Source organism: Beta vulgaris, chromosome 2 (assembly GCF_026745355.1).
Source record: "Beta vulgaris subsp. vulgaris cultivar EL10 chromosome 2, EL10.2, whole genome shotgun sequence".
Taxonomy (NCBI): domain Eukaryota; kingdom Viridiplantae; phylum Streptophyta; class Magnoliopsida; order Caryophyllales; family Amaranthaceae; genus Beta; species Beta vulgaris.
The window spans coordinates 46,108,022-46,122,212 of NC_079203.1; the positions used below are offsets into that span (position 1 = coordinate 46,108,022).

A 14,191-nucleotide genomic window follows, 5' to 3' on the forward strand; every position below is an offset into this window, starting at 1 on the left:
CATAGTTATTAGTTAGCTTTATATAAAACGAGAAAAAAAGGTAGAAAAAGGGGGGAAAGATTGTGACGCGTTTGATTTTGGTACGTCGGTTATGCCGGTAATTCTATTGAGGCCGTTGGATTGGAATTTTTTTATTTTCTTTGTTTGTATTAGCGGTTTTATTATTATACGTCCTTCATTTCATATCACTCGCTACACTTATACATTCACGGATTTTTAGGCAATTTTTGGTGAAGAAAGAGGTAAAGTGTATATAAAGAAGAACTCATATGAGAGGTAAGAGATAGAGAGAGTTTATTCCCAAAAAGGAGTTGTAGCAAGTAATGTGAAACTCTACACAATAAAAAATGTAGAGAGTATTATGAGCAGAATAAATATTTGGTTTTCAAATTACACTTTCATGATTACTATTAACTAGTCTTATGTACGGTAAATTGTCTTTACATTTTGGTTTTTAGAACATTGTATTTTAGTTATTTTTTCCCCATTTTTTTCGTTTAAATGAAGCATTTTCGTTATCTATTTTTTTCTTTTTGTTTTTCTTTTTCTATATTTTTGTGTCCCAATGTGTTATATATAGAGATTTTTTTTATATTGGTAAAGATGAATATATTTTAAATAATGTAGTTTATCTTCATCTATGAGAGAAGTGTAGAAGTAAAATTATCAAGCTAATTTTTTGATGAAATTTTACAAGTGGATAATAGAAAAAAGAAATTGTCGAAAGTAATGCAAAATTTGTTTGTACTTTAGTTTTGAATGATATGAGCTTGTAAAAGTTCTATTGTATAGACATGTACAATAAGATTGTTACAGGAGACTTAAAAAAACTTTGTTAGAACTTAGAATCGTACGTATAGGTAAGAAATAGGTAAGCATGAATTTAATTTTTGAAATTAGGTAAGCAATGAGGTTAATAACCCTATACTATGAAATTTAGATTCACCTACAATAAGGAGAAGGGGAAATCATGCTTCTATCAAATTTGTGTCCGATATTTGAATGTATACGTTAAGTGGCGAAGGTAGAATTATTTTATTTAAGGGGCCTGATTTGTATATCACATATGGACTTCTATGAAATAAAAGCAAACTAAAAAAATGCGAGTAATAATATATAATAAAAATTCTCAAGTCATGAAGACAGAAATAACATCTATATAATAAATATATTAAAGGCGTGCATAAACAAGAAATTGTGCCACATCCGAGACCTCAAGTACATATACTAAAGTCTTAATCACAAGACTAAGTTGTATTTAGTATTATTATCATAAAGTATTATATTAATAAATGAATTTTTTTCTTACCCGGGGCATAGTCGGGGACTAATAACTAGTTTAATACTAAATATAGTGTATACTTTTGCAAAATATATTAGATATCTAAAATTGCTACAATTATAATTTTCATATATGTTAATGTAAAATTTTGAAGCTTAATATCTCTAGTTTTGTATATGTAAAAATAATGAAAAAAAAACACGCATCAACGACCAATCTAATAAAATCTCACATGATTTTTATGTTTTTATTTATATATAAATTACAAATAATAATCAAAGTAATATTTTTTATAGTTCAAGATGTAAAAGTGCAATAAAAAAAGAAGATAATATTATCTAATTGAATAATGAATGACCATTCTAGGATTACGAACAAGCTTCAATTAGAGGAACCGGACCCCCCGGCCCCGGTAAAAGGATAATGTCAAACATATAGTTGAAGACATCGAGTCAAAAGTGTGATTAGTACTTTCTGTATTGAAGCCTAAACAAACATGAGCAGTACTTAATTTATTGTTTATAAGAATTAAGACTATAATATCAAATACCCAAGTAGGTATGTACAATGACTGCCTATAAGACCATACTAATTATTTTGCTAAATATCCATTATGTCCTCTTTTGCTTACTTCATTAACGTTAAATTATTTTTGATTGGGTTGAGTACTTGAGTTAATAGGAGATGGGTGGACACTAGAGATGGAAATGGATCGGGTTCGGGGCGGGTGGACCGTCACCCGATCCATCCATCACCCGCATTAATGTTCACCCGAATCCATTCATCCATCACCCGCGGGTGAAACGGATGGATCGGGTGAAGGGAGAAAAAAAATCCAGTAGCCAAAGAGTAAGGGTTGTGTAAAAGTTCATCATACCTTAGCAGCAGCGTCCTATGCAGTTGTAAATTTTGTGTAAAAATTGTGTAATTCTGTCATTTGCCTTTTAAGTGGCCGTTGAATTCTGTGGAAGAGATGATTGAGACACAACCTTTCTTGGAAGTATTGATGTAGCCCTGTAGGGCAGGCTAGGCTAGTTACTTACCTATGTTATGAAGTGAGGTTTATTTGACTGTCCGTACTTGTATACAACTCGAAGCCATCATGCAAGCATAATTTACCCAATGTATGTTCAATTGTTCATGTTCTTTCTATATGCAGACCTAGATCTTGCCAAATTGCAAGGGTATATATTATATATATATAAACGGGTGATGGGTCGGGTGATGGATGAAAAATTATCACCCGAATCCGTCACCCGTTAACCCGTCACCCGCCTCTCATCCGTTTAAATCGGGTTTTCCATCCGTTTAATAGTGCGGGTGAAGCGGGTGATCGGATCATCCGCTGGATATTTCCATCTCTAGTGGACACTTAGGCTCCGTTTGGTAGGGCGTAAAACATTTTCAGTGTAAAATGATTTTCATGGAAAACAATTTACAATGGAAAACACAATTTCAAAATTAGTTTTCTGTTGTTTGGTTCGATGTAAGAAAAATGATGAAATGAAAGGAAAATGAAAGGGAAAGTAAGGAGGTAGTGAGAGGAGTGTACAAGAGAGATAAGGAAAATAGTTTTCCCTTCATTTTGAAAGGAAAATGGTTTTCCATCATTGGGAGAGTAATTTTGCCCTAAGGGAAAATGATTTTACACTCTTTTGCCAACCAAACAATGTAAAACTGAAAATAGAGGAAAACAGTTATCCGGGAAAACATTTTACACCCTACCAAACGGAGCCTTAATATAGTGGATGTAGAAAAAAAGTGGTTGATCCTTATTTTTTTAAACAAAAAAATAATATGAGCTGATCCTTATATTAAATTTGATGTTTATGCATCGAACATCGATTGTGTATTGATTTTGATTTTTTGTTTGATTGGTGATTTTGTTTTCTTTGTGAAATGATGTGTTTGTTTTGTTTGCCAAGCTCTAGTAGAAGTAGTACTTGAAATATTTTTAGGTTAAACAAAATGAGATGGAGTGTTGAACTGTTAATCCATGCTACTTGTAGTAGCATGCAGACATCAAATAGCAGGATGATGTATGTAGGGTTGTGCAATAGCCCAATTTCAGACCGGACCAGGACCAAAATCCCAAGATTTTCTGGACCGGGGATTGGGCTGGAATTATTCAGATCCATATCGGTCCGGGCCTGAAAATTCCTGTCCGGTTCGGATTTAGATCGGAATGGGCCTGTTTTTTCATTATTATTTTATTTTTATTTTTTTGCGATTTTCACAACCAATTTGAAATTAATGAAAACAAGCATTCGAGAATTAAAAGCAAAGTAACTAGTCATAGTCAGTCAAAACATCCCCAAATCGGAAAAATGAGCATATAACCCACCTACTAAATCAACTATAAGCTCACAAATAATATTCAACTAAATTAGTCGTAATAATCACCCTAACATAGTTGAATTTGCCTTGTCGGTGTTGCGGTAGACGGTGGTTGGACGATATTCAGTTGTCTCCTGGTGGACGGTGGTTTAGCGTGCGTCACGCGTGATGAATTGAAAGGGGTTTAGGAGAGAGAAGATGAAAGGTGTCTGAGACTTAAGAGAATGAAGGATCAACAAGTTTAGGGTCTGCTTTAATTTTATTAGGGTTTGCTTTTTTTTGTTGGGCTGGACCAGCATAGTAAGGCACATACACAAACCACGATCAGTGATTTCTTTAAAAAAGAATTATGGATTCTGGTCCATTTCGGACCGGAAAATTACGAGTTTTACCCGAACCAAAATCCCTAAGTTATGTGGACCCGAGGACCATATCGAAAATCCACCGGTTCAATCCATTTCGGTTCGGGTTTGAATTACGATCCCGGCCCCCTTTTTGCAAACCCCCTAGATGTATGTGCCTTCGGTATGAATGTTGTTTACTGATCTTGTATGTACGAATTGATTCCTCCATTTTTCTCTTACTTGCAACATTTCTCTTTTCACGAGGACGAAGGAGATAAGATAGATGCAGAGATATAAAACAAGAAACTTGTGGCGTGTGCTAGGAGAGATAGAGAACATTTGCTAAAAATGCAAATGTTGCAAGTACTCCTTCTGCTTTTTTTATTATTACATCTCTATTTTGGGAGACCAAGCCACCAATTTTGAATGATTATTTTGATTTTTCTTTTAAGATTAAAAAATATAGTAATGTGTTTTCTTGTTAGATTCGTCTCGATGTATAGATTTATAATATCAAATTTTTTATTAAAAGGAATAAGAGATATTAAGGGTTAAAAAACGTCTTGAAGACCGTGTCGAAAACAATATTGCAAATAAAGAAAAGCAAATAGACTAATGGAGAATTGCCAAAGTGAAAAACGTTGCAAGTAAAAAAAAACGAAGAAAATATTACATATATAGATGTGCTGCAGGATGTTGCAATTGCCCTTGGTATGAATATTGTCTTCCTCATAATCTTGTATTTACCAATTATCACATACATAAATGTGTTATGGGCAGATATGACAAGTGACTACATGGGCTTGCGTCGGATAAAAGTTAATTTGCTCAATTCACAAAGATGTAAGAAGCGGGTGATTATTTATTTTATTCCTGAAGAAATCGAAGAGCTTCACGAGAATCCTACAAGATCAAAATGGGTTTGAATAGTCAAGTTGTATTGCCCATTACCACTCGAAAGTGGTAAACAATATGATGATTAATTTTGTTCATCAAACATAAATATGACAAGTTGCACAAAACATACTATCCCAAGACTACCTCATACAAGAAACATTCCCAAAAATTGATAGAATTTTTTTTTGAATAGTAAAATTAATTCATTAATAAAAAGTCATACGACATCTACATAAGCAATCGAATCAACAAATACATAAGTTGAATCAAACAAAAATTTCCTTCATAAAAACTACGATCGTCAAACAAATCTTACAATGTGGAACATCTCCCGCTTATATCGCTGGAAAATACAGCCTTGTTGGAGAGACAATCTAACGATCCCTTGTAGTCGTGAGGATGATTTCCGTCGGATTCATCTGACCGTATTCGAAAAATTGATAACTTTTGTGATCCCGCATAATTCTTCACCAACAAAATAACTTCACGGCAATCCATTAGATCTAGTATCCCGGATTGTAATCTGTAGAAATTCCCCCTCTAAAAGAGGAGAAAAACCCTGTCTTTCGAATGAGGTCGAAAAACCTTATCTTTCAAAGGAGATCGAAAAACCTTTTCTTACGAAGGAGATCGAAAACCCTTTCTTTCGAGGGAGAAATCGTTATTGGAAACCTAAAAACAAATAAAAAAAGCAAAGGTGGGGGCTTTCCAACGGTAAAAACCGATGGAAGCCCCTTTAAAAATCAACAATGGAGGCTAGGGTTTTTGAAAGTAGAGAGGAGAGAGGGGTGATACACAAACATTCCATTTATTATTATCACTCCACAATTTCATTTCTGTTAAAAAATACTCCCTCCGTTCCATTTTATACTTCCCGTTTCACTTTGGACACAGGAATTAAGAAAACCATGATTATTATGTACTTACATTGGACTTGGAAGATGAATTTGATGTAAACTTATTTGATTGAATTTTGTTTTTCTTTAATACCTATTGTAGATGTTGTTTGGCCTTCAATTAATGTAATTTCTCGTTAAAAAAAATGTCCTTATTGGGAGTTGTGTTTTATGGAATTATTATCACAAAAAAAATAAAAAAAATTAGAACATTAAATGGGTGAGCATGTGAAAAAATGAAAGAGAAAAAAAAAAAAATATTTATACCCAACCAACGAGATTGAAGAAACATTACATTTTTTTTTTTTTTTGAAAGAGAAATTTCATTAATTGAAGGCCAAACGGCATCTACAATAGATATTAAAGAAAAATAAGATACAATTAAACAAGGTTAAATCAAATTCGTCTTCGAAGAAACTATAATGAACCAGATCGAGCAATACAGCGCAGCCCCCTTGTATTTGCTGAATCAAACAGCTATTGATGAGGAAGTCTATCATTCTGACATAGTTTGGGAAGAGCCTTCTTGATCGAGCCATGTTAACCGCATCCGAGATTCCAATACCTTCATGTTGAGTTTTGAACTTCAACCAACAAGAACAATTTCTCATACCTAAAAACAAACAACCACACTCACAACTCCCATAGAGGAGAAGGAGATCTCCACAACAAAGACTAAAAACCCCATAACAGGGTTTGAAGAAATCTCATAAAGAGATACTGATTTATTCAACAAAACAAGAAATAAACTAAAAATTGAAAATAAAAGGAAAAAGGGGGCTTACCATGGATGAAATCATCCATGGCAGCCCCTAACTGATGAAGAAGAAGTAGGGGAGGCTAGGGTTTTAGAGAGAAAAAAGAAAGAGGGAGGCTAGAAGAAACATTACATGAGGATATCAAAAACCCATATGAAAAAGTAGAGAGTGAGAGAGTAAAAAATGATGTTAAAAAATGGGAATAAGGAAAATGAGAACAACATTTTGAGACACCCAAAATAAAATAAGAGAACTATAAAATAGAACGGAAAGAGTAAGCTTTATGACCTAACTATCCTATGTGACACTTCATGTTCTTGGTTCTTGTAGTGTATTTAGTGTAAACTTGTTTAGGACGGAACAAAAAATTCCGTTATCTTTGAAAATTCCAAAGAGAAATTCCACTCAAAAAATAAAAAGAACGAAAACATTATTAAAAAGTTGCATGAACTACTTAACAAGTGACAAATTGACAATTGACAAAATATGAAAGGCTAAGAAGAAACATGATGTAATTAAATCCTCACCTTTTCTTGAGGATAGGATTCAATTACCACAAACATATCGTTTATGGATTCCCACTATGCCACTCTTCTCCCTAGACTTCACTCGTTTGGGTGGCTTTTGACTTACTGATTATATGTGTGCCCATCTAATTAGCCTTTAAAGCCCATGTCAGCATCCTATGTGCAGCAAATGTCATAGAGCACTAATGTAATATACTTGCCTAGCACAAATTTTATTTTATTGGCAACGAAAAAACAAGAGACAGACCAAGATAGATATATCTACGCAATAGATAAACTATCCACTATAAATATGGATTTCACCAGCTTCAATGTCTATCTCCGATAGATAGATTATCCACCAAGTAGGCAAAGTTTGACAAAGACATTCACTATTAAGGTAATTCAACAACTCTCTTGAGAGAAAGACGTCTTAACTTTTTCTCGTGTACCAAAAAGAAAAGGGTAATTCAACAACAATTATAAGCGATAAAAGAAATTTATTCCGTAAGCATGATGACGCTGGATGAACACTATTCATCTTCATAATGGCTCGATCCCTACATCCAAAACCATTGAAAGAGAAGGGGAGAGAGACATCCTTGTTCATAAACAACTTTATTCATTTAAATCTCTTGATTTGAAGTTGGCCCCGATAAACTCTTAGACATATTTACACGCTTTCTCCTTCGCCTATAATTGGATTTGGTATTGGAGTGAAAGCGGGTTGTAAGGCCGAAACAAATAGGTATCCATAGCAATTTACAAAATGATACTTTGCCTCCTAGGACCAGCAACCTCTGATGTTGGATCTAAGTGTTGATCCTAAGTTCCTAACACATAATACAACAATCAATAGATTGGTTAGAGAAATTAGCTCCTCCGCTACATGTATTCCATTCATATTGGAGGATTACATGCCTACATGGTATATACTCAAATAGTCAAATACATGCAATTGGTCATTAGACTGGATTATGAGTTCTCATATAAAATTAAGCCATTAAGGTAAGGGAATATATGGAAAAGGCTGAAGGCGCTGAACCATCAACCATGTTAACAAGAAGATATATACTAGCAGCAGAGTTATAATCAACTATCCGAAGGTTGAATATGCACTTACGAGATTTCATCATATTCTCTTACAGGGGAGAACACCAACAGACAACAGCACGCTATGCACTTTGCGAATAAGGAACAGGTGTCCGAACTGTGGATGGGCCTGATTTCATGTCCTCCAGAAGGAGGTCAAGAAGTGCTCGAGCAATAGGGCCTTCTTTTCCTGCAATGTAACAGCACCACAAGGCACGAGCAGTTATTTAGAAATATCTTATGTTGCAATATCCCCTTCTGAACCGAGAACTCAGAAAAGGTACTCGGTATTAATGTATGAAAATCATTTAACATCTATCAAAAATTTGCCTAGTGAAGACTTCATAGAGATCATGCTACCGTAATCTGCACTTTTTCATTGCAAAAACCTGATTGTGCAAGCCCCAACCTCGCCTGCAATGACCCAGGTGACTAAAATAGGATAATCCATCTCTATTCTTTCCCTTTCCTTTTTTTCCCCCTAAATGACTTTACGTTTCTTCCTTGTTTTGAAATATTTCACTCGTTTAATCCATACTTGATCGTTCTTCTCACAATGATCTCAACCATAGATTCTTCCCCAAATTTTTAGTTAGGAGCCTCTTTTCTTTCTGCCTAGCTCCCTGAAAACAACATTCAGTCTCTAATAGTGTACTAACGGCCCGCTTGGTAGTTGGTCATAAATGGTGGTAATGGGAATGAATTTGTGTGTAAATTTGTGAAAAATATCATTGTCCATTCCCATGGTAATGTTAATTTATCATAAAATGTCCACTTTTCTTCTTGAATTTTCATTCCATCCAATACCACCTTGTAGGTGGTAATGAGTGGTAATGAAAATTGCTTCCCTTGATCCAAAAATACAAGTTTAGGGGTGAAATTGCTTGCCCATGGAGAAAAATGCCTCCCCATGGAGATTTTAAGGGTGCTTCCCTAATAAAATTACACTTAAAATTCATTCCCATTACCGCAATTTATTAACGACTACCAAACGGGCCGTAAGGGTACAACTGTTAAGTGCTTAATCCCTCATATATGAATGCAAAATACCCTCAAAGAGCAAGTCAATCCATTATCTTTTCATGTAATATCATAGCCCTCCAAAACCCCTAAACCTCATCTCCTCTTCTCATTAACCCTAACCCTAGCCTCACACTTCCAGGCAAAAATCTGACAAGACGATGATTTCACCTTCTTCCACTGGTGTTTTGAGCTTCCTCATACCAACCCCTAACCACCACGACACAGGTGGACAAAGAACACCAATATGCTACCGCCTATGGTATTTTCTGACTTGTAGCCTAATCACATTCTGCAGCAGGGCACGCTCTCCTCAGTTCAGTCATTTGGCTGAGTTGTTACTCTTGTTAGCAGGATGCTCCCTCTCTTCATGTGATCTCCTATTCGGCTAACATTCTTCCCCAAAAGGATATACTGATTGAAAAATGAATTAAAAGGTCAAATGATGATGTGGCAAGTTCTAGTTGCTTATGCAAACGGGGACGAGAAAAAAAATAAGGAAATTATTATGAAAGAACATCCATATGAAATTGTTGTTGGACATTCCTGCAGTTGGAATTTTTGTAGAACACTCATAGTCTAGATTATTATGAAAGAACATCCATATTTAAGATTATTCTTGTAGATTTGTGTGGCATGATAGACTTACAGACACCAAACACTAGAGCCTTGACAAGGTTAAGTAGCTAATATCACTACTTTCTCAATGTAAAGATGAAATTAAGAGAGCAAAATAGGTCAAATCTAAGTTCTTACCATTACCAATGACCTGGTCATCCCACTGAATAATTGGACGCACTAGAACACCACTGCCAAAAAGCATCATCTCTTCAGCCCTTTTCCCTTCTTCCACAGTCACATCTCTCACGCTTACTCCTCGAATCTCACCCTTCTTCACAAGCTCCTGTGAAAGACTAAGCGCTCTCTTGGCCGTGCAACCACTTAAAACGTTATCAAATCTTGGAATCAAAAGCTCTTTTTCATATGTAACAAAAGCCACATTCATATTTGGACCCTCAGCAATAAATCCTTCCAAATCCAGCCAAATAGAGGCGAAGCAACCATTTTCTTCTGCTTCCATTTGGCATAGTGCATTTGGAAGGTAATTGACACTCTTCATTGTAGCGAACACAGGCGGCTTTATTGGCATGGAAGAAGTAATCACTTTGATGCCCTTGAGATCATATGAGTTTGAGCTTTGATACACAATGGCGTAAAATGTAGACTCAACACAACCAGACGGAGAGAGAAGAAAATCACCGTATCCTGCAGAAAGCCAATATCTTAAAGAGCCGTTTTTACACTTGGAAGCACTTACTGTCTGTAAAAGCATGCTTCTCATGGTTTCCCTATCAAATGGTTGGTTGATTTTTGCCATAGATGCAGACTGCACAAAACGATCAAGATGCTGGTCCAGTTCATAGAGATGACTACACAGAAAATAGAAGAGGCTTTAGTTACCAAAATACACCACATTATCGGTCATATGCTAAACCTCTTTTGACTATATGATAAATTCAAGAATTATGTTTCCACAGGGATGATTAAAATGGTGATTCTAATGGACAAAAAGATTTGATATGATACCCGTCCACTATCGCAGCAGTGTCAAATACTCCATGCCCTCTATGTACCATATGATCATCCATGGGGATCACCATTGCTGCAGGGTCTGTTGTAATTCCTCCAAATATACTAGAGTACATAGCCAGATATTGTTGTTTGCCCTTATGCCTCACTCTACACAATCTTAACCTCTCGATAGCCTGAAAAGTTTCAACCTATGAATGTTGATTGTCATACATTCGTTAAATAAAGATACAAAAACCTGAGCTGCTTCCAGTTTCATCGAGTCATCATTCACAAGTTACTCTAGTCAGCAGCAACAGAGAATGAAGAGAAACTGCCTTATTAATGTCTCATGGTGAGAGCTGATCAAGTCTGACCCAGCCCACACTGGCCACTGCTCTGGCAGATTTTGGGCAGCCATTTTCGCCAGCTTGAATTGTGGACACTTGCTGGGGTATAGCCCAGCCCATATAGCATTTATGACCACTTTAGTCCTTTGGCAGATAAAGTTCGATTTCTCCCAAAAACATTTGTCTACCAAGTGGGTAATCAGTGCGTAATTACCCACTAGAGATGAACAAAATGAGAAGAAAATCTAAACGAGTTTTTTTTTCCTAATTCCCTATTTCAAATGAGTAGAAGATCCTCGTGGGTAGATAAAAACATGTACTAACTCTGTTTTCCTTAGAGCAGCTCCAGCGGCCCAACTTGCAAATATCAAAGAGTTGGAGCTACTAGCTTTGTTGCTGGAGTGAAAGGAAACTTGTTGCTTTGGGAAGCCAAGTAGCTCCACAAAACTACTTGCTTTGTTCACTCTTTGCAAGCTCCACTTCCACTTTTCACTTTCAACTTTTACTTTTCATTTTACATTGGTTGTAGTTTTCCATTGGGAGAGGTTGTAGCTTGGCAATGTTGTAGTTTGGAAATCTGATGTGGTACACAAAGCTACAAGCGGTTGTAGCTTGTCATTGTAGTTGCTCTTAAGATTGTTACTTTCATATGCGCATTTGCCAATTTGTTTCTTATACTTTAAATATCTTTCATTATATATTAGTAAAAATTATAACGATTGAATATTAATAAAGTACTTATTTGGACGAATCAACTAAGACTCCACATGACTATATTTTAACTTATATATTAAGAATAATTTTAAAAATTCTCTCTAATTGTGAATAGTGTCAAGATTTCAAACGCTAAAGATAAAAAAAGAGGGAGTAACATCCTCCAATTTATTCTAGCCACACCCAGCCCATGATCACCTCTTTGCATATCGAGATTATAAACTTAACCCCACTTTTTGTATGTCACTTTCCCGTATTTCATTTTCTAAGCGTTCTATTAAATGGGTATGTCATTTTGTATTTTTACAATTGCACATAAGAGTAAATTTATCGCAAGTCTGGAAGTCTGAGTCTTAAGTAAGACTTTGATCAATTGGCTTCCACACTGGCGTTAATTGCAAGGAAAAGGAGTCTGGAAGAGGGTTTTGGATTTCAAAACTCTCTTTCAGACTAAGGTTGCATTGGATGCAACAAAATGGAATGGGTCCCACGCCAATCTAAAGGTACTCCCTCCGTCCCAATTTAGTTGCTACATTTGCTTTTTCACAATTTATGAGATGCAACTTCAAACACCACTATCTTGAGTTACATATATGAAAAAATTATAAAAATTATATATTTGAAAAATACAAATTGGGACGAATCAAACAAGATCCAACCTGACTATGTTTTTTTTTCTTATATACATGGAGTAAAGATAGTCAAAAATATGACGTGAATAGTGCATACAGTCATAATGTAGCAACTAAATTGGGACGGAGAGAGTAGTTTTTAAATATCTCCTCCAAAGTTGTGTGGAACAACAACAACATTTTTATACTTTTGCCAATTAAAATATGAAACGGGGTTTTTATCAAAAAAAAAAACAAATCAACAACATTCACCCAAATTCTTCTATATCAATTTTTTTTTCTCTAAAATTATTTTATCCTCTCAAAAAATTATCCACCTATTGTATTTCTAATGGATCCAGAACAAAACTTTCGTACTATTTATTCTCATGACATATTATTATACCTAAAATAATATGTTAAACTTTTTGTAGATAGCATGGTGAGAGTAAAGTGTAAAACTGAAATGAGTTTAAGTGTGAAAAATAGAAAGTATGTAAAGTGAGTGGAAAGCTGATGTGCATAGTCTGAAGGTTGGGTTTGGGTCTGAGGGATACACACCCCCTAAGGATCATAGGACAATATTTTGAGAGCGATTGTGGGCTAAAGAAAAAAAAAATAGAGCAATCTTCGAAGGACGGAGGGTGTACATACAATTTATGTCATCCAAAAGCAGATAATTTGATAACAACTCAAATAAAGAAGAAGAAAAAAATCAAACCTCTTCAGATGATAGGAGCGGAAGTTCGAAAATTGGGGTTGTATCTGTCACAATAAAGTCTTTACATTAGAAAACCGGCAATTTTTATCCAATAAATTTACATTAATATAGCAAAGTCTCAAAAACGTAAAAGCCTAACATGCTAATATGAATCAAACAAGAAATTTTCACCATAAAATAAAAGAAAGGTAGAAGTTACCAATGGAAGGGTGTGCATCTGCATGGTTAGAGAGCCTAAGAAGTCCAAGACGAGACCTTGGAATCCCAAATCTAAGAAATGAGACATCTCTTGATGTACCACATAGGGAATTGTTAAGATTGGGGAAGGAATTCGTGGAGATTTGTTGGGTCTGTAAAATATGGTGTGAGGAATTGCCAAGGGAAGCCATGAGACTATGAAACAGTGGAAGAAGTAACGAGTATGAGCAGATCTGCAGATGATGACTGATGAGGGTTGAGGACTGAGGAGAGGAGAAACAAATCAAGTTAGAACGGGTAAAAGCAAATGAGTCCTTACATAATGCATGGGTTTTAATTCCCAAAATATGCCCCAAAATAAAATAATTCCCTCCATACCGTTCACGTAGGACAACACGCGAGAAATTTTTTTTTTCAACTTAAGGAAAACCGCTACTCGAGTAGCGGTTTACAAAAAAAAAAAAAATTTTTTTTTTTGTGTGTGTTGTATAAACCGCTACTCAGAGTAGCGGTTCATTACTCAAGTAGCAGAGTTTGATTTGTTCTTGTAACATTTTACCCAAGTAAACCACTACTGTGAGTAGCGGTTTTCTTGGGCAAAAACAAAAAAAAAATCAGTTTCTCGCGTGCCGTCCTACGTAGACGGTACGCAGGGAATTTTTTTTTTTTTTGGCATATTTTGGGAATTAAAACCCACTTTTGCATTATTCAAGGAAAAAATTCCAAATGAGTACATGCATTTGAGGGTAGGTAGAGTATGATGTGTTGTCTAATTTTAAAAATGTGGTTTGAAAATACCATCAACTAATATCTAACAAAAACAACTATTTCATCCTTTTCAAATTACTCGATACACTTTTAAAATTCCACCATTCATTTATAAAGTTTGACCATAC

General features: G+C 35.2%; 1 protein-coding gene across 5 annotated transcripts; it reads right to left on the reverse strand.

Moving 5' to 3' along the window:
* Positions 1-4,674: 4,674 nt before the first annotated feature.
* LOC104885084 (D-amino-acid transaminase, chloroplastic) lies at positions 4,675-13,605 on the reverse strand. 5 transcript variants are annotated; one of them, XR_008968193.1, is made up of 6 exons: positions 13,297-13,605; positions 13,098-13,141; positions 10,720-10,913; positions 9,889-10,562; positions 8,144-8,302; positions 4,675-4,866 (listed from the first exon to the last, which is right to left on the reverse strand). XR_008968193.1 is itself a non-coding variant. In XM_048639789.2 (5 exons), the coding sequence occupies exons 1-5, from the start codon at positions 13,484-13,486 to the stop codon at positions 8,196-8,198; spliced, it is 1,209 nt and encodes a 402-aa protein (XP_048495746.1). In that variant the 5' UTR covers positions 13,487-13,605; the 3' UTR covers positions 7,881-8,195. The 5 variants fall into 5 exon arrangements, 1 of the variants encoding a protein (XP_048495746.1); XR_788832.4 differs by lacking the exon at positions 4,675-4,866 and adding an exon at positions 7,284-7,853 and having other exon boundaries at positions 10,720-10,898; XR_007271762.2 differs by lacking the exon at positions 4,675-4,866 and adding an exon at positions 7,284-7,845.
* Positions 13,606-14,191: the final 586 nt, after the last annotated feature.

What these genes read in the sequence shown, in the direction of transcription:
- LOC104885084 (XM_048639789.2), bottom strand. Translation starts at nt 13,486, where the DNA reads ATGGCTTCCCTTGGCAATTCCTCACACCATATTTTACAGACCCAACAA. An exon ending in AGATGCACACCCTTCCATTG is followed by an intron (nt 13,142 to 13,296) that starts GTAACTTCTACC and finishes TTATTGTGACAG; the next exon opens with ATACAACCCCAATTTTCGAA. An exon ending in TGACCAGGTCATTGGTAATG is followed by an intron (nt 8,303 to 9,888) that starts GTAAGAACTTAG and finishes GTTACATTGCAG; the next exon opens with GAAAAGAAGGCCCTATTGCT.